The sequence below is a fragment of the Mugil cephalus genome, chromosome 14 (genome assembly GCF_022458985.1).
Source record: "Mugil cephalus isolate CIBA_MC_2020 chromosome 14, CIBA_Mcephalus_1.1, whole genome shotgun sequence".
Taxonomy (NCBI): Eukaryota; Metazoa; Chordata; class Actinopteri; order Mugiliformes; family Mugilidae; genus Mugil; species Mugil cephalus.
The window spans coordinates 16,650,084-16,670,106 of NC_061783.1; the positions used below are offsets into that span (position 1 = coordinate 16,650,084).

General features: G+C 41.8%; 2 protein-coding genes across 2 annotated transcripts; one reads left to right on the forward strand and one right to left on the reverse strand.

Moving 5' to 3' along the window:
* The first annotated feature begins 1,312 nt into the window (after positions 1 to 1,312).
* On the forward strand, positions 1,313 to 3,605 carry clec3bb (C-type lectin domain family 3, member Bb). The gene is made up of 3 exons (XM_047605729.1): positions 1,313 to 1,483; positions 1,664 to 1,768; positions 2,552 to 3,605. The coding sequence occupies exons 1-3, from the start codon at positions 1,387 to 1,389 to the stop codon at positions 2,953 to 2,955; spliced, it is 606 nt and encodes a 201-aa protein (XP_047461685.1). The 5' UTR covers positions 1,313 to 1,386; the 3' UTR covers positions 2,956 to 3,605.
* Positions 3,606 to 4,061: 456 nt separating this feature from the next.
* On the reverse strand, positions 4,062 to 19,790 carry cdcp1b (CUB domain containing protein 1b). Its single transcript, XM_047605730.1, has 14 exons — positions 19,722 to 19,790; positions 19,468 to 19,556; positions 16,572 to 16,796; positions 14,611 to 14,946; positions 14,182 to 14,397; positions 13,491 to 13,841; positions 12,026 to 12,241; positions 11,579 to 11,935; positions 10,227 to 10,586; positions 9,901 to 10,095; positions 8,111 to 8,467; positions 6,100 to 6,447; positions 5,920 to 6,001; positions 4,062 to 5,638 (listed from the first exon to the last, which is right to left on the reverse strand). Exons 2-14 carry the CDS (start codon positions 19,520 to 19,522, stop codon positions 5,140 to 5,142), a joined length of 3,597 nt encoding a protein of 1,198 aa, XP_047461686.1. The 5' UTR covers positions 19,523 to 19,556; positions 19,722 to 19,790; the 3' UTR covers positions 4,062 to 5,139.
* Positions 19,791 to 20,023: the final 233 nt, after the last annotated feature.

The following is a 20,023-nucleotide window of genomic DNA, read 5'->3' on the forward strand; positions in this document are numbered from 1 at the left end:
CGAGCACACTTCATATCAGGTCAGATTAATATGTAATGCATCATCAGTTACGTTAAGTTAATCCTTATTTAGGGGATTCTTGTCATATGTATATGCTAATGCTAACCACTAGGTAACGCAACATTGGTTGCATGTTTCAGGGGTGTCCAAGCAGAAGTTGCATTTACTACGTTTCCCTCCACAGTGGCTCCACTTACATCTTGTGATATCTTTGTTGGAGAGGCTTCACTTGATAAAGACAGACCAGATTTCGTCCCCTCTGTCAAATCTTTTGGTCAAATCTTCCATCCAGTGAGTGAGAGTGTAGGGGTCAGTGAATACAGTCTCATCAGTCAGAGTCAACTTTTTGAAATAACGCTCACGGTCTCAGGGAGTGAGTGTATTCTCTAAAATATGCGTTTTATTTATACTTGACCAAACAGTCCATTGAAATATGGTAACCGCTGTTTACAGGCTATAGTGTTTCAGATATGTTGCATCCAGTTAAGCCCTGCCCCTCAAAAAAACAGCACATTGAACCGTGAAGGGGTCTATTAAAGTTGGGTAACACCTATTATTATTAACAGAAACTATATATTTACACCAAATTCCATATTTTAACCTACAATTTTGTAAAACTTCACAGTATCCTGGTGTTCTCTCATAATGTTTTTTATATTTCAGTAAACTGATTTTATAGACTTGAAAGTGGTGACTTTCCAGACCCGAAATCAGTTGTGTACTATCACTGCAGCACTGCAACAGCCTGGTCAGTTGTGTTTGCCACGTGTCAGCCGAGACAATTGTGTGAAGTGGAAGTCTTAAAGAAAGTCCAGATGTGACTCTGGATCGTGTCCACTCTTTCCTCGGTCTGTAGCAGGGTGTGTGCAGAGACGGAGAGGAAACCGGTCCAAAACAAACTCCTATTTATGGCCTAAGTTTCGGGCGCAGAGTTTGAAACTGAAAAAGCTCTTCATCTGTTTTATGCACTGATAATAAATAAGAGAGAGATTTTTAAGTCTCGTCTTTGCCAAAAACACTTGGAAAATTAAAAAAATCTTAGCTTCTCAAAGCTCAAGACTTCTCAAAACGTTTCTGGCCAACTTTTCGGAAAGAAAGTTTCTTGTGAGCCAAAAAAACAAACTGTAACCAAGTTATTTAGGCTTTTATGCAACAGAGGAGTCGGCGTCACCTGGATGAGCTGCAGAGGAGTTACGTCATGGCTGCTTTTACAATGCCTCGCCCTGTCTGCTGGTCTCCACCTGTTGGACTGTTATTCCACACAAACAGCAGTTTTGGTCGTCTGAATTTTTCCCCTGTTCAGAGAGATGAGAGGGAGGGTGTGAGAGGGAGGCGGATAAATGTGAGCGTCCACGTTGGAGCAGCCTCATTCAACAAGGTCACACCATGGAGTTCAGAGGAGCGTGCGTGCTGCTGGGAGTCCTGCTGCTCGTGAGCTGCTCGCTTCAGCAGAGTTCAACCAGGAGGAAGCCAGTGAAGAAAGGTAGATGGAGGAAAATGTTTTTATATATATCATCACAACTCGTAGTAAGAACAACACATTATTTAAACATCATGGACTTACGTTTCCTTGGGGGGAAATGCATCTTTCCAACATTAGATAAGATGTGAACTGGGTTTTAAATTTTTATTTTTTTTTATTTTATTTCGTGTGTTTGTTTAGCAACAGAAGCAACAAAGGATACCGCAATTGAGGACCTGCAGAAGCAGATTAATGACATCGTCCAGGAGTTAAACCTTCTGAAAGAACAACAGGCCCTGCAAACAGGTAAACACAGCAGATGTGAAATTCAACGAGTGAAGGATTCCTCGAAAGATTTCCCAAAACCTGGACCGTGTTGTTAGATGAATTATTTCTGTGACTGAACACCAAAAGTATCTTATCAGTCAAAGAAAGATGATGTCATGTCCCTGTCTTACAGCGGGGCCTTTTCTCAAAATCTACATTAAAACTTTTATTATATTAATTGGCTTTCGCACATCTTAAATGAACACTCCATGCCAATTCTTTAAGTATGCACAAGCTATTGTTAGACTTAATAATTTCTAAAGTGCACTGCCTTGGGTTTGACATTTGTGGTGTGTATTTACTATGCATTGTGGTTTTGTTATACACTTAGCATTTGCTGCTAAGGATCAGCATGTATTGAGGTACTGGAGCATGTAGGGAGTCAACTAGGGCCCAGCATTGGCTTTCTGTCCCCTGGTTCAACATATATAAGCCAGGTTCTTTACTTCACTGAAGTCCAGCTTGTGGATTACAATTCACGGAACAAAATATGAATTCAAGCTGGAGTGAGTTGTCTGAGTTATGCTCGTTGCCAAAATCAGGACAGAGGGGACACATGTGTACTCTTTTGAATCTGGATGCCACATGGCAAACCCATGTGTGACCTGTCGTCCAGAACATTAAATGGTATCCAGTTGTTCCTGGCAAACGAGAACCCTCTCAACAAATACAAAGCCTCCTATTTATCATGTGGATCATGATGAATGAAGAGCTTGTTTTACAATTTCCTGACTAACCATGTGCTCCTCCTTTTGCCTTCAGTCTGTTTAAAAGGCGTGAAGATCCACGGCAAGTGTTTCTTGGTCGACCCTGTGAGGAAGCGTTACCACACTGCCAGTGAAGACTGTAACTCCCTCGGCGGCGTCCTCGGTTCCCCCACGACCAGTGCTGAGAACGACCAGCTCAGAGACTACATCCGCCAGACCATCGGCCCGGACGGGGAGGTCTGGATGGGCATCAACGACATGATGACCGAAGGCAGCTGGGTGGATCAGACCAACTCCGTCATCACGTACAAAAACTGGGACAAGTCCAACGGCAAGACCCAGCCGGACGGCGGCATGTCCCAAAATTGTGTCGTCCTGTCCGGGGCCTCGAACGGGAAGTGGTTTGATGAGAATTGTCGTGATGAGAAGCCGTCCATCTGCCAGTTCAACATCGTCTGATCACATTTGTCTCATCACAGACTCTGCGATTGATTATAGCTGCTTTTTGTGTGTGTACTCCTGCTGCGATGCCACTTTGCCTGCTATTCCAAAAGGAGTTTAAGCCACTGGTTCCCTGCTGGTTTTTGCCTAATCTGGAAATCTCACTCAATCCCATGGGAAGATGTTAGTCTTTGACAAAAGTGACCTGCTGGTGTGTCATTTGCAGCATTCCTTGTGGTCACAACTGCAACCGAGAGGAACTGTTTAGAGTAAATTAGAGTTTTGGAGACGATCAGCCTGCAGTGATTGTATAAGCTTTTCAACATCTTTTCTTTAAAACAAATTTTCCAATCATATCAAAATAGATATATTGGACAGAATGAAACAATCCTGTAATAAGGGTATGTGCAGGTACATGCACCGTCCACAAATGTAAAAATTGGGAGTAATTTTCCATTATTTCCACATCTCAGTCCCATGACTCGCAGGTTGAGAACCACTGGCATAAACTTCACAACTTATATATCTCAAGTACAAGGTTCACATGAAGCTACAATCATGTCTGATACTGCATTTGTTTTAACAATATATCTTCAGTTGAGTAACCTTGCACTCTTTCACCTGATGTAACCTGTAACAATATCATTAATAAACTATGATTACCCATTCTTCTTTTGTCATTTCTTTAAGGAAACACTGAGGGAATTTTTTTTAACCGAATGTTAGAGAAGATTTATAACACCTAATGTAACTTCGCTTAGCTTAGCTTAGAGTAACATAACATAAAATATAGAAACAGTGCAATAAAGCTGGCTAAAACCAATATATTAGCGCCTCTGAAGCTCACTATCTGAGACCTTACATGTTACATTTGGTTTATTTAATCAATAAAAATGTAAAGAATATATATATTTACGTAACAGACAGCACGAATAACACATAAAATCAAAGTTTATCCTTATGGTATGGATTTAAGAACCACATTTAGAGGTGCTAGTTGCTACATTTTGTATGGGAAACGCTAGCTGCTAAGCTAAGCTAAGCAGCTATAAAGACATGAAAATGGAACCAAGCCTCTAGGTGAGAAAGCAGACAAGTGTTATTGATTGAAATGTTCAAAACTGTTGAAAGAAACGCAAATTTTATTTAGAAATGGGACACAATTATGTAAACCTGGCCTATACAACACACTACTGCATGGGAAACACTGGCTGCCACTGTGCAGTTCCTCCACACTGTTTTTCATGGCTTGAAATCCTGTGGTTGAAATAGTTTTCCGTGTCCAGACGGCAAAAGGCCACTGTTTAAGTGTAAGAGGGAAAATTGAATGTCACAGCTTTAGTGTGTTATGGCAGCCATTACCTCAAACTGTTTCCTTACCAAAACCATTTCCTTGAACAACTAAATTGTATTTACAGGTACAGAAAAAAGACAAGTAAACAATATAAAAACACCTTAAAAACAAGAATCTGAGATGCTAGCTCATTTTCTCCATAGTCCCTGCTCCTGAGGCTGAATAAAATTAATCAAACGTTAGAGGAGAAGATTGATACCTCTGTCCTGTTTGCACACTTTTAGCTGCAGCCAGAATGTGGTTAGCTTAGCTTAGCACAACGTGATAAAACCTGAAGAAAACGGGAAACTCTAGCTAGCATGTAACAGCAACTCTGCAGCTCATTAATTACCCTGTTATACATCATGTGTGTTTAATAGATGATAAAATATAACATAGACACAATGTTTTAAGGTTTTACAGGAGGTTACAGGAGGTTACGTACCAGAATATTTGACTTCCTGGACACGACAAGGTTGCAGGAAGTCATTACACGGATAGTGCCACACTAGCTCATTTCATTTACAGTTTCTTTTTTTTAAATTAAGCTTAATTGCATGATTAACTAGCTCTTGTCTGTAGCTTCATTTTTCTCAGACGGACATGAGAGTGGTTTCAATCTTCTCCTCTGGCTCTTGTAAATAAGAATCCAATTATAGCCTCAAATCTTTGAAGAAAACGGCTCATCACTTCTACTATCGAAGCTCCGAGTTCGGACAACATACATACATCACATTAAAAAGCATTACACCTCAGATTCCCCGAGTGTAATCGAGACACAGAAAGTTCACATCTGTACCGCGGACAGACGCTTGTGTTGCGACGTGGATTTAGTAACAGCAGTCCATCGTGTAGACATTTCTCACGCGCTACAAGGACTCATCTGTTATCGGCGGCTGTGGCTCCAAATCGACACCAGAGAGTCGGATGTTGTTCATGTCCCCCATGCTCTTGAACGTGTACAGCTCATTGTCGACCATCCTGCGGTCCTGGAAGCCGAGGCTGTCCTGCCTGTCGATTGGAGTGCGCGGACGGGACGGGATGAATGTCTCCGAGGGGTCCAAGAACATGAACTGATCCATCTCAGGCTCCGGGTCCGGTTCTTTGATGACCGGCAGAGCTCCGTCAGTGGGTCCCACGAAAGTCTGATAGGAGTCCACCTGCATCCCATTAAAGTGGTCATTGTTGCCGTAGATGTTGGAGTTGTCCAACAGGTGGCCGCAGACCATCGTCTCATCTATGGAGTCGTAGACGTGGGATTCGTTGTTAGATCGGGTTTTGGTGAAGTGTGCGTCACCCGGTCGGAAGATATTCCCTTTGCCGATGTAGATGGACGACTCTGTGTTCATCTTTCCTTTTTTCTTTTTCCTGTTTAAAAAGATGACAACAAACAGTAAGAAAAAGTCAAGAGAATATAAACAATGCCCATTAGGCTTCTATGAAATACTTTTACAATAACATTACATTACATTACATTAATTCAAGTAAATGGGTCAGTAAATAACGGTTTTAACAAACTTTTCAACTCCATCCACAACACTTCCACGTCTATTTTAATCACAGCACTGATTCTCCACACTCCTTCTCAAAGTCTGGTCCCAGTACAGGGATCTCCAGGGTGAAATGAGTTGCACTGCAGGTGTACTCACTTTGTAATAAAACAAACAACAGCCAGCACTATGAGCAAAAACAAAAGAGCTCCTGCTATCCCGAGCGCGATGGCCAAGATGTCTGCGAAGAGAAAAAGAACCACAGAAGAGTTACATCTTACATTTTTTTTTTGTTTTGTTTTTTAACTACATGAATGCCTTAAAGAAATGGTTGCTTACTAGACTTCTTCTCAAGAACAATTGTGGTCACTGCACCAAAGTGTCCCTCCTCTGGCAGACAGTTGGACAGGTTGAGATAGAAACTATATGGCACCATTAAATCCTCCACCTCCTCGTCCTCCCTGCGGCTCATCATCTCCTCCTCGTACCCCAGCATCATCACCTTCACGCAGGTGTGCCTGTCTCCGCATTTGGGGTTGCTGACGTTGAACCTGAGGTGAGCCTGGTACTGGCTCGGCAGAGTGACGATCCAGGATATGGTGGAGAACGGCTTCATACCCTCGGGCCAGTTGGGGGTGGCCAACAGGGTTTGAGAGGTCTTGGGATTTACTCTGTAAATTATGGTCTCTGAAAAGGGATGGAAACAACATTGAGTCTCTCATCTCTGTGCTGGTTTATAATTTCAAATTTATCCATGGTACTATAGTGCCCCTGTGTGGAATTTAAAAGTGTCAACATAATAATCCTACACTTACCACTAAGTAACATGCACGTTATTTATTTGTTTACCCAACTATTATTCCAAACTTAAAAACTTCTCATCCTCTGCACTGTTTTTGATTTCCAACCTAGAATGACGACAATACCAACAAACAGCCAGGGAGCAAGTTTGAACATGTTGCATTCAGGTGTCAGGTGAAGGAGAGGAATGTATAACCAAATGAAACAAACATGATCTGTTACCTATATTATATTATGGTCTGTTAAGCTCAACACTGGAGTATTGTGACGTTATGAAATGTGTTAGCAATGTTAGCTTTCATTTGGAGCCACTGATAAATTTGACATTTGCCTCTCAGCAGGTAGAGATATAACTTATCATTCCTCTTTTTATCAAAAACGACAGTGACGACAGCTGTTAATTATTACACAGGATGAGATGTTGCAATCTCTTGTGCCAAGATCTACCAATTAGCCACCGACAAGAAGATACCAGCTAAATAGCCTAGCCAACAGCAGTGGTTAAGTAGTGATGGGATATGCGACTGCATGTCAGCCAAGACTTCTCCCTTACACCCAGATTTGGGGCAAGACACATATGGAAGCCCAGTCCAACTGAAAAGAAAAAAAAAAAAAGCCGACTAGCAGGCTAGCCGTCAGCTACCAACTAGCAACCAACAAGAAGACACCAGCTAACTAGCGTAGCCAACAGCAGTAGGCAGTGTTGGGGTTTTCAAGTGGGCACCTCCCTTCACCGAACCATATAAAAAAATAAAATTATCTAAGAGACACTAAATTCTCTAGTATTGAGAAGTTGTGTGATAATGTGATAAGTTTCACAACATACTCTGTTTCAACAAACATTACTGCTGCTTCAAGGCTCCTTCAAAGAGTGGTTGTTGCATATTGGGAAAGAAATGCTAGGTGTTTGAATTGGGGGGAAAAGTCACACATCCAACCATATCTCTTGATTTGTTAAAGCAGAACAACACAAACATTACAAATGACCTTAGCGACTGCAACTACTGCAGGTCAGGGCAGTTTGTATCAGACACGTGTGTGTTTGAAAGGTAAGTGTGTTCGGTGGAAAAATGTCTTTTGTCAATGTCAAGTGGTTAGAATGGACTGCACTGAATAAACTAATTTGGTTTTGTTTCATTATTTAACTGCTGCGGTTCTTTACCACCAGTTTAGGAAACTGTTAACATGTTTCACGTGGCAGTTTCTCCTTTATATGTGATGATTTTTAATTCGATTTCCCTCCATTTAATGCCACTGTACCTTCGGATCCACTCAAGTTAATTTTACTTCACAATACAAACTTTACGTAAGATAACCTTACTATTCATTAAAACTGTAAAGAAAGAAGCAGTTTAGAGATTAAATAATCTGCTGATAAATCAAATTGTAAATTGACTAAAATCTTGTTTTAGACATTTTAAGCCATAATATTCTGATTGGAGCCTTTAGCAATTTTTTTATAACTGAATAATTATTCAGTAAACTGAGATCAACAGTTGCATAATGTAATGTTAGTGAGTATTTCATAATCATTTCATAATGTTTTTACCTCGGATCTCCTGACTGACGCTGGCATTGAAGAGAAGCTCCTCGATCTTGCTGAAGTCCCGGGCTGTGGCTGTGACCGAGACGTTGGTGTGGACTTGAATTGTCTCGATATTACCGTTAGAGCAGAAATCTCCAACGGAAAACCCGTCGCCTTCGGCCACGTGCAGCAAAACAGACTGATTACACTCCTGGCCCGGCAGGGACTGTCGGAAACTCCCTGTGCGCGACACCAGATCCACCGTGGCATCCTTGGGGATGTTGACGTGCCAGGTGAAGCTGTGCAGTGGCATCGGCAGACAGGAAGCCAGTTTGGGGAGGGAGATTACATTCGCAGAGCAGGACGCCACATTCTGACAACCTGTTTAATTAAAAGACGCAGAATCACACAGATGTGATACAAAGATATAGTTGTTTAAAATGGGCTTTATTTATTTATTACTACTCTGATATGTCTGACATTTGAATAGTTAATACTGTAAGTTCCTGAAGCTCACAGATTATTAGCTTAGCTTAGCGCCAAGAATGGATCCATACAAAAACTATAAAAGCCTTGAATTGTATTTTAACAATAGTATAAGCCCTGGGCTAATTCTTGGTTGGGCGTGGTGACAATAAGACCGACAGGAAGTTGCAACTACTGGTCCCAAAAAAGGAGATATAACATGTCATTTGGTACTCAATTAGCAGGGTTTCCTTATTTTTAAGACCATTATGGGTTAAATTTAAGACCTACACGAAGCACGGACTAAATTCAACTATCAACTCAGGACAGAAACACAATAAGCCAAGGCCAGACGAGGTCATACTGCAAATGAAGCGGTAAATGGATGTCAGGATTTATGACGTGATTAAATGTACTCTAAGAACTACAATGCAAAATATGCTTATATTTAAGACTTTTTAAGGCCCTATATTATGGTTATCACATTTCAGACTTTTTGAGAAACCCTGTATTAGTCTTTATGCTTAGCTGCTAAGCTTTAACGTCTCTCTCTCTCACGAGTAGGGCTGGGTGTTAAACCAGTTCATACCGATTACCAGTATTTTTGTTTTTTCGTTATGATTTGAATTTTAATATGTTTTTAATAGACCAGATCATTTTCAACGTAGTGCTTCTAAACACGCATGGTGCGACTGTGCCACTGCGAGGCGTGCCGAAGATGGAAAGAAAACTGAGGCAGCAGAACGAGATGACACGTGGCAAAAAAAAAAAAAAAAAAAAAAAAAAAAAGGTGCCGTGTTAGTTGTCCCCAATCTCTGGGGACAGTCCCCGTTTTGGATTACCTGGCACCCGCCACAGATGTCCCCGAAAATATCCCTAACTTAGCTTTTGTGAATGACAGTAAAAATGTTGCGCACTGAGTACAGTTATTACAGTAGCCGGTCGTGCTGCTATTGATATTACAGACACAGCAGTTTAAATATGAATAAATACGTCAAAATATGTCATTTAATTCTTTTTTTTTTATCTCCGAGCTGTAAATTTCCACATCAGCAGGGAGTGCTCAGTGCTAACACGGGGCCATGCAAACCTGTTTTACTACTACTGTTTGATTATTCTACAATACTAACTCATCATCACAGTAAAATAGTCCATCATCAGTCAATCTACTGCATTAATCCCTTTCTTAACTAGTAGAAAATGTTGTCAACAACAACAACAACAAAATAAATACAGTGATATACCGTGATAAACATTTTTTTGTCATACCGCCCAGTCCTAGTAATGAGTTAACTGTGACAGTGTCTTTTCAGTAATAAGAAAACAAGTAAAAAATAAAAGCGGCTTACCAATAACTTCGCTGGCAGTCAGGCGTGTCATATTATCACATTCAAGAAAGGAGAGACGGGCTGTAGTTCCTGCAGCCATGTTTATTACGTCTTTGACCTCAGAGTTCATGCTGATCTCACAGTACTCGTCAGAACCCACCTTCTCAATCTGCAGGGACACTCCTTTGTGTTTGGTGAGGTCCACATTACAGAGAACTGTAGGGGAAAGAAAGACAACATAGAACGTTTCCATCTCTTCTTATTTTTGTCATTTATCGCTTTCCCTCCAGTAATAATGCAACCACAACTTTACATACTAACATATAGGGACGGTAAAAGGACCTTACCCGGAATGCCACTCCTCTCTACAGAGACCGTGTAATTCAAAGTGAGTCCCTGTAGCGTCCGGTTGGTTTCACAGTTCGTCAGCATCATCTGGAAGTTTCCCTGCTGATGCTGCGGCTGAGGATCTGTCAGACTCAGTGTGGTCGCCTTCTTGTTCTCCTTCTCGTACTTCACCACCACTTCGTCACTGAGGCACTCTGGGGCCGTGTGATCATGAAAGTGCACGGTGTAGTTGTGCTTGTCGGGCACAGTGAAGCTCCACTGCATCTGCTGCTTGTCAGGGAAGTCCTTCGGGTAGTTGGCTGTGATGAAGCTCGTTTCTGAGACGCCTTTCGGCAGGTTGACTTTCACTATGGCCACCACTGAAAAGAAAACCAGGACAGAACACAGACATTTTCATTAGCAATGACCTTAAAGCACCATCACGAGGTTCACGTCCTTGGTCAATTACTTAAGCAGGGTTCTCGAGTCACACACATTTCAATAAGCTCTTACACCACAAACAAACATTTCTCACACGGAAAAATTATAAAACTCGCCGCAAATAGACTTTAAAAGAGATAAGTAAAGTATGAATAGATGAGGAGAAGACAGTCTGTTCTGCTTAAAAAAAGATCAGCAACCAATCAGCCAATCAGAAAGTAGCATTTGTTGTTGCCGGGTGAAATAGAAGCGCTCTGACCACGCCTTCCACAAATTATTATTAGTTATTTTTGTTGTGATGCTGTTGTCGTGTTGTTATTGTTTTTGTTTTGTTGTTGTTGTTGTTGTGGTTCTTGTTGTTGTGCTGTTATTGTTGTTGTGCTGTTCTAGTTTTGTTGTTGTATTATTGTTGTGCTTCTTGTTGTGTTTTTATTGTTGTTGTGGTGCTGTTGTTTTGTTGTGTTGTTATTGTTGTTGTTGTGTTGTGGTGCTGTTGGTTTGGTTCTTGTTGTGCTGTTATTGTTGTTGTTGTGTTGTGGTGCTGTTGGTTTGGTTCTTGTTGTGCTGTTATTGTGGTTCTTGTTGTGTTGTTATTGTGCTGTTGTTGTGTTTTTGTTATGTTTTTTTTCAAATTTTCCTATCACAGTCTAGGAACTATACAAATGATGGTAGGTATCTTTAAACAGACCAAAATCTAACTCCAAGCTAAATTCAGAGTGTTCAACAACCAAAGTGTTTTACGTAATCCAGTGTTATCTGGCAAATGAACTAATTAATTCATTTTTGCGGTTGTGTTATGAGAAGACTTTGTGTTATAGAATATGCGCAATACAAATATTTGGTGTGACACTGAAGTATAATAATAATAATAATAATAATAATAATAATAATAATAATAATAATAATAATAATAATAATAATAATAACTTACTGCTTGTCTCAGGCCCAACTTTAAGTTTGAAGTCAACAGGGTCCAGTTTTCTGTCCCAAGGCACCTGAAGGGAAACACGACCCTTGTAGCGAGCCAGGATCGTGGTCACGGTTCCACCTCTGCAAAAGGTACCGATGTGAGCTGGCCCGGTGCGCAGGTAGGTAATAAGAGAATATGTGTGTTCGTCTGGACATGTCTCCTCTTTGGAAATCTGTCTCATTCCTGATTCAGGGAAGTCCAGTTGAAAAGCTCGACTGGAGACGACTTTCAGGTCCCATGTGAAGGTCCGGTTGAAGTCCGGGAAAAGCGAATACTCGCCCTGAACGATGTCACCAGAGCAGGTGGTCTCTGTGCAGTCTGGAGAACACGCAACACATTTAAACTGGTTTTCGCAAAGAGATCCAACAACTACGCATCTTTTGAGAGATATATTTTAGATTTTCATACCAATTTCTCTGTTGATCTCCACACTGAAGACGTCCTGAGGCCGAGGACAGGTAAACTCCAATGAGGTGTTTTTAGCCAAAGTCAGTCTCAGAATTTGTGGGGTGCATTTCTGTTGGGGTGGTTTGCCCTCACAAACACTACAATCTGACTCTTTGTTCATCCTTTTGATTATAATGATGGTGTCGGGGTCAGGGGTCACAGACATCATTCTGCCACCTACAGAAAAGAGAGAAGTTAGCGGATCTAGCTTACACCAAAGTTACAGATGTAACCACGGTTCTATGAATTCAGCGTCTCTGGTAATAAATAGAATGAAACTCAACCTAGTAAGTGTCTGGATAAAGAAGAAACATTTGATTACAGTAAACACGTGTGCAGCACCTAAGTTACACATGATAATAACATGAGGGCAAATATAGTAGAAGTAAAGTAGAAAAATTACCAATACATACACACATTTTCATTGATTCTTCTGGTAAGACAAAAGGGGGATAGGTAAGATCTTTAAATACCTGGATAAGATATGTGGACGAGATTCTTGAGGAAAAAAAAAAAAAAAAAAAGGACACAAACAAGAGCTAACAGACCATTTAAAATTCACACACGGAGAAGAGGAGAATAAAACCACAGCCCACAAACTGTCAGTGGTGAAAAGTCTGTATGAATGGGCCAGTATCAAAGGACAGACAAGAAGATTATAACAATACATCCAACACACACTCATCCATTGCCAACCCCCACTATGGGCCATCAAAAAAGGAAAAAAACAAAGACAAAGAAGGACACCACAACCATCTCGTGTATACGGGGAGTTACAGAACCGACACAGAGAGCCTTCAAAAAACAAAACACACACACACTGCAGTTGAACCCTTCAAAAAAATGCAACGTCATTTACGAGATACCCGAAAAGGAAACATCAGGTCGACTCACAAGAACACAAAAAGAAAAGAACAAAACCTAAAATTGTCCTTATCAATAATCACATTAAGAACTGGACCGGAGCTAGAGTCACTAAGTCAGAAAATAACAAATTCAAGCCATCGAGATCAGGAAGAAAAGGTGAGGTGATGAACACCTTCTTAAAACGACGCTTTAAAACGTCACTTCTACCTGAAGAAGGCCTGTTGGGTATTTACCCATCCCCTTTTATCTTACCAAAAGAAAATGAATGTTTTTGAGATAGTTTCCCCAGCACTTTAACAAATATTAGTAGGCCTATGACATCATTTATGAACTTAGAAAACAAATTTATTGTGTCTTTGTTCTCAAACTACTGTTATTTAACCGGATAGTTAGATTTTATGCTAACGTCTAGAGCAATTAAAGAAGTTTTTCTGCATTTTATTCAATGTTAAATGAAGCTAAAAACACTAGCAAGCAGCTAAGCAACAAAATAAAGATTTTTAGTAACAAACTTGCTATATGTCTTTATATGTGGTTTAAATAAATAGTTAAAACAGACCTCTTTTTGCTGCTTTTACACTGAATGCAGTCTGGTCCATTTCTCCTCCTTTGGGCACTTCTGCAGTCACGGCTGTGGATCCAAACACTTCCACACGGGTCACCTCCCCGCCTTTGCAGTAGTTGCTAGTTTTGATACTTCCATCACTTTTAGTCGTGCTCACCGAGTACTGAGAGCCATCTTTACACTTTTCTGCTGCAGAAAGTTCCTTCACTCCTCCACCGGGAAACTCTAAAGTGAGTACAGTCCTCTGTGGGACACCGATGAGCCACGTTAGGGATCTTATGAAGTCGAGGAAGAGGTTGGGGTCAACTTCTGCTGCGGCGGGAGTGCAGGAGTTCTCGGTGCATTCTTGGAAAAAGAGAGAAAGAAAGAAGAAATTAACTCTGCTTTTTTTCCACAAAAGTAACAAGGGAAAGAGCCAAGACTTCCGCCTATGAAGAATTAAAAAAATAAATAAATAAGTGGTGAAATCTAGAAAATCAAGAAATGATTAACTTTATAAATTTTGTACTAACTAAATAATAACTAAACCAAGTAGGCAATTCACTTCTAAATGGCTATTTTTATTTGTTTATGTATATATAAATGAATAAATGTATACATAAATATATATATGGTTAACAGACACAGATTAAATGACTGTTAAGTTTGTAGATCATCCAAAGTATTGCAACGTAGCAGCTCTCACCTATTTTCTTTTGTATCTTCACACTGTACACGTCCTCAGGTTTCTGGCAGCTGAACTCCACTTCGAGTTTCTTAGCGCTGGTCAGCGTCTTTTCTTTTAGGCTACAGGTGGGAGTGGGGCCGTCAGCGGTGCACACTTCACACTCCGTTTCACCCAGGTCCCGGTTGAGGACCACCGTCGTGCTGGAGTCAACCGTTACGACCACTGTTCGTCCCTCTAAACAACGTGAGACTCAGAGTTAGTCATAAACCAGGGTTGCACCAGCAGTTGTGTGAAGACTTAAGTCTCTCTTAGAGCCACAGACATAACTGCTGTCTCTTTAGCTTAGCATCAAATTTCTCTTGAAAGTGCATCAACAACTCATCTCTATTTCATCTCCAGCGTGTATCATTGTTATTAAGAACTTTCCGAGCAAAAAGAAGTTCTTACTCAGTGGTCCGGCGCTGGCCTGAAACACAGGAGCCACCTTAGCCGTTGGTTTCACCAGCAAGGACACGACACCTTGACTGGGCAGGTCAAACTGCGTCACAGAACCGCCCTGACAGTACAGAGTCGGAGCCTTGCTGCTGGTTTTGGATGTGGCCACCGAATACTGGAAACCTTTAGAGCACAGCTGAGACGTCTCCATCAGTCCCTCCCCGAGGATGTTCAGGCTCACGACGGTCTTCTCAGGGGCCCGCACCTCCCAGGTGAAGGTTCTGCTGAACTCTGTCAGGATGGACGGAGTTTCCACCGTTGCAGGACTGCAGGCATCTTTAGTGCACTCTGGATTACAAGACAGAAAAGATGCACAGATGATTTTAAAACTCTGCACATACCCTCACCAGCCAATTTATTGGGTACACCTTGCTAGTAAAGTGGCAGAACAGCCTTAATTCTTCGTGGCATACTTTCAACAACTAAGATGTTGGAAACATTCCTCAGAGATTTTGGTCCATATTGACATGATAGCATCACGCAGTTGCCACATCCCAAAGGTGCTCCATTAGATTGAGATCTGGTGGATCCACCACTGTACTGCTTTCATGTTGTTTATGCAAAATTATGACCATGCCATCCGAATGTGGCAGCTGAAATCGAGACTCATCAGACCAGGCAACGTTTTTCCAGTCTTCTATTGTCCAATTTTGGTGAGCCTGTGTGGTTATTTGTGTTACTGTTGTCTTTCTATCATCTCCAACCAGTCTGCCCATTCTCCTCTGACCTCTCACATCAACAAGGCATTTTCATCCACACAGCTGCCACTCACTGGAAACCTCCCCTTTTTTGGACCATTCTCTGTAAACCCCAGATATGGTTGTGCGTGAAAATCCCAGTAGATCAGCAGTTTCTGAACTACTCGGACCAACAACCATACCACGTTCAAAGTCACTTAAATCCTCTTTCTGTTCTTCCATATTCTGATGCTCAGTTTAAACTTCAGGAAGTCATCTCGATCACCTCTACATGCCCAAATGCACTGAACTGCAGCCATGTGGCTGAAAAGTTATTTGGTGTACCTAATAAAGTGGCATGTGAGTGTATATTAATCATGCCTTGGCAGGAATTACAGTTTAATTTTTTTATCTCAAGGCTGTGACAAATATCACAAAGTCATGTCTATTAAAAACTTCAGAAGAGGGTGGAAAGAAGAATCCTAATATATTACTCAAGATCAGTCTTGAATTAGGTGGTTAACAAGTCGTGAATGCAGCATCTAATTCACTCACTCGGAGATTTGTTTACGGCGAGTGCAACGTCCACTCTCTTTTAGTTCTGCATTTATTAGTTTGCATATCCAGCTGGTCAGTTGCTAAATGATCCGCTGCGTTCACCCATTAGTCTCTTAACTGTGTTTTTCTGCTGTTTGCTACTGAATTAGCTTGTGTACATTTTCCTTTCAGACTCTGACTGCTGCAGCGAAAACAATATGAGTCAGGTTGAAAATTGATGAGCTATAAAAAGTCCATTAAGCAGAGGGGATAATTATGTGTGGCTCCATGACTGGCATGGCATTTGTGAGGATGTGGCACATCAGACTACAGCATATGATCAGAGCTGTGGCAAACCTACTTAGCTATGAGTCAGAAGAATAAATAAAGTTATTACAGCACAAGTTCAGGGACAAGATCACACCTTGCCATGCCGTCTAGTTTCCCACGCTTACCCATGAAGGTGTATTTTATTACAGGAACTCACTCTCTCTTTGCGTCATCTTCCATCTCTGCACTTAACCCCAACACATCTCGTGCCTCCATCCGTTTCCTTTAGGTCCCGTCTCCCGATAAACCTCCTTGCACTAATCAAGCTGTGGTTTATGTGCGTGAGCACTCACTTTAAGGAGCTCACTAATTGATTTTTCTCAAAACAAATGAGAGCTGGGAGCAAATACTCAGCATCTGTAAACTCACCAATGACGCGTGAAACCGTCACGGTGAAAGACTTTTCGAGGGGCTCAGAGCAGTTGAACAGCAGCTTGACCTCCACTTCAGGCACCAGAGAGAGAGAGGGCTGGCAGGACTTGTCGGTGTCATTCACCCCGCTGACCGTGCACACGGCGCACCGATCCGGGGACCCCACCGTGGACACCGTCACCGTCGAGCCTTTGTCTGGTCGGACCACCACCTGCAGGCATTCTGAGGGAAACAGACCGAAGAGTGTGAATATGCTGTAAACTAATCTCCGCATGATTATTTTTTTTAATTCGGTTTACAGCTATGAGGATGGTGATGGTGTCATCAGAAGCATTTATTGGGTTAACTGAAAATACTGCACGCTCACGCTCGGCAGAAGTTGAATAAAACTGATACATGCACACCTAGGAACCTACAAGAGAAACAAACTCAGCCGATCAGGCAGAGTGTTGTGGACACTTGACACACCTGTTCCCGTGCGCCGACCAAAATTAATCTCATTATTCTGAGTCATCGAGTGAGCGAAGAGGAACTGAACTCGATGTGAATAATTTCTCACTTGCCTGGGGATTATGCAACTTCTCCAGCTGAGAGACCAATGCCTTTTTACAACCACTGATCTAAATGGTTTCAGGTCTTCCTCTGTGACGTTGCTGTTGGCTTCACGCGTTTGTTCCTGCTTTAATTCACATCTATTGCGAGGAAGAGTAATACCAAGCTATAATCTTATTATTTAAATGTATATACATTAAATTTGCTATGTTATCTGTCCACAGTCGATTCCCATTTTATTACAAACACCCTGGTACCACTGAGGAAGGTGTCCCACTAAGATGTTGAACATAATATATAAACTGTATTTCTGCACAGATTTCAATTTTTATTGCTACTGCTTTTATACTATACCACATATGTTCTTTCTACTATCTTAATTCGACAGAAGGTTTTTAATATCACCTCCCTGTGCTGCTGCTGCTGCTGCTGCATCAATTTGCATTTCCCCCTCACAGGGGATCAGCGGTTACACAAATTTTCTGTCTTATCTCAGCCAGAATCCACCGTTCTCGGTGGGCATCACTGTATCACTGTTACTATGAGATGTTTTGGAAAATTTCACGTTGACAGGAGTGCAGCAACGCACCTCCGACGAATCTGTCACCCTGCGGAGGAGGCTGCGGAGATTAGTGAAGGACGCCGTTGTGTTTCGTGAAAACAGTTTTAGATGTATACAAGATGATTAGAGTCTCTCCTTAAAGAGATGCGCACCCAGATAGGCCGTGGCATTCAAATAAGGACAGGTTGAAAATAAGGGACCAAAAGTGTGCTCAGAAAACGTTCCCACGCCTGCAGCCAGGATTCTTGCTGATAGCAGCTCAAGAATCTTAGCAGAAATAAAGACGATTACTGGATGATCAAACAGCCACAACGAGAGGATGCGACCTTCTAATGATAGAGTCCGTCCATCTTAAGCTTTTCCTGGGATGCTTTTCTGTTCTCTACAAAAAAAAAATGTTTACTTAAGCCTGAGCTAGTCTCCTCTCAACAAGGCATTACACTCTGAGTAAACTCCAGAGACGTAAAACTCACAGGAGATTAGCAATTTCACAAACACTCGAAACCAGCTCATCTGGACTCAGAGTCGCATTTTTACGCTTATGAACATCAACTGAAGCACCAGACCCGTACTTCCATGTAGCCACTTGACTGGTCAGTTCGATAGATGAGCAGAAAATGAGCAAATGGAAGTATAGCGGAGAAACATCCACCTGCCCACACATTACACTGTATACACACACACACACACACCTGCATGCAAACGGATGCCAACAACAGACACTGTATACCTCCATAAACAAATGTTTACTGCCCTGCTAACCTACATTTGTGGACCTTTATTTCTTTCTTGAAAGTGACGTCAATGTCACTGCAGAAACGGTTCAATCAGTCCGAGGAATGAACAACCTCTGGATATTTTCTGGTGCTCAAAATAAAGCTGGCCCTCAACACGTAGTTTTGCATTTAAATCACAAAATAAAACCATAAAATATAATATTTGTGTTCTTTTCTTGCAATAAATCTGACATAAAGCAATGATCATGATGCCTGCTGTCAAAACATTACAAGAGACAGGCTCAGAAAGGAGGAATTCTCAACCTGAGCTTGCAAGAACTTGACACAGAGCAGCAGATAAAATGCAGGCTAGAGGGCTTCTTGTCAACTGGGGTGTGGAGGATGTCACAAGGCTCAAAGATTAGTCAATGCACAAGACGTTTTTAGATGTTATTTTTTTACAACCACTACCAAAGAAAAGGTGGTTTAAATCTACAGCTTCTTTTTCTGCTGGTTTTCTCCCCCAACACGGTTGAGATAAAATAAGGGGAAATGGGCGATATATGTGCAACACAAAGAATGATAAGATTCATAGCTCGGCGGCAGATTGCTGGTCAATCATTAATGAAGTTGCGGATGATGAATTCAAGCCTCCGGGAAGCTCCATAAATGCCTCATAAACCTTTTGAAAATGGAGGTCTAGAAGTCAGGCCTGAGACTTACTCCACTCTGGGTGAAAATGCACTCCAGCCTGCATCTGTGGCTCAGTCAATCATGCGTAATGTTGCATTCATGTTCTCAATTATCTTCTAATTTATTGACGCGCAGCCCCGAGAACAGCTCGTTTTACCCAGAGTGCATCTTTGAATTAGCTTTCGACTGAGCTCAACGTGCACTTAAACGGAACTACTGAGAAGGAAATAAAGCCGTCAATGTGAGAACGCGCTGTGACGTTTTAGGACATTGCTTTTTATGTATAGATAAATATATAGCCCACGTGAAAACAACAAAGAAAGCAGGTAAAAACAAACAGCAAGTGTACGTATGTAGGTTGTTTTCTCACCTGATGAGTCCAGGAAAGCACAAAACAGAAGTCCGAGGAGCGCGCAGAGCAGCATGTTCACTGAAGAAAAAAAAAACAGTCCCCGTTCCCTGTTTTTAATGGAAAAAGCAAAAAAATTAAACTTGGTTTTCTGTCAAAACCTCGGCTGCATTTTACAATCGCCTCACAACAATAGCAAGGGCGCTTGACAGACACTTCCTGCTCTACTTTACTTGCGCGCAGCGGAGGGCGTGGACCGCAGGTGTGACGGTTACCTGTCCAAACTTGACGGGAGGAACCGGACCCTGCCGGTGTGCCTTTGAGTCGAAATGACGCGGAGTTGCTGCCGCTGCCGCCGCCGCCGCTGCGTAAAGTACAGTACAATACAGTACAGTACAGTTGATGAAACGCGAGTCCTTGTGAGACTCCCCTTGCTGCGTGTGGCACAATGGGTGCCCTATTTATAAGCAGTCAAACATGCCGAGGATTGTTGGCACCGCGCTGAGGATCCCCAAAACGGAGCAGATGAAGGGTGTGGAAAGAGATCTCAGAAGAAGAAGAAGAAGAAGAGATTTTA

Bases quoted from the DNA above. Each gene is read 5' to 3' on its own strand.
- clec3bb (XM_047605729.1), top strand. From the start codon at position 1,387: ATGGAGTTCAGAGGAGCGTGCGTGCTGCTGGGAGTCCTGCTGCTCGTG. The intron at 1,484-1,663 runs GTAGATGGAGGA...GTGTTTGTTTAG, and splicing joins GAGGAAGCCAGTGAAGAAAG to CAACAGAAGCAACAAAGGAT. The intron at 1,769-2,551 runs GTAAACACAGCA...TTTTGCCTTCAG, and splicing joins ACAACAGGCCCTGCAAACAG to TCTGTTTAAAAGGCGTGAAG.
- cdcp1b (XM_047605730.1), bottom strand. From the start codon at position 19,522: ATGCTGCTCTGCGCGCTCCTCGGACTTCTGTTTTGTGCTTTCCTGGAC. The intron at 14,947-16,571 runs GTGAGTTTACAG...CTTGTAATCCAG, and splicing joins GACGGTTTCACGCGTCATTG to AGTGCACTAAAGATGCCTGC. The intron at 5,639-5,919 runs GTGAGTACACCT...CTTTTTAAACAG, and splicing joins GTTGTTTGTTTTATTACAAA to GAAAAAGAAAAAAGGAAAGA.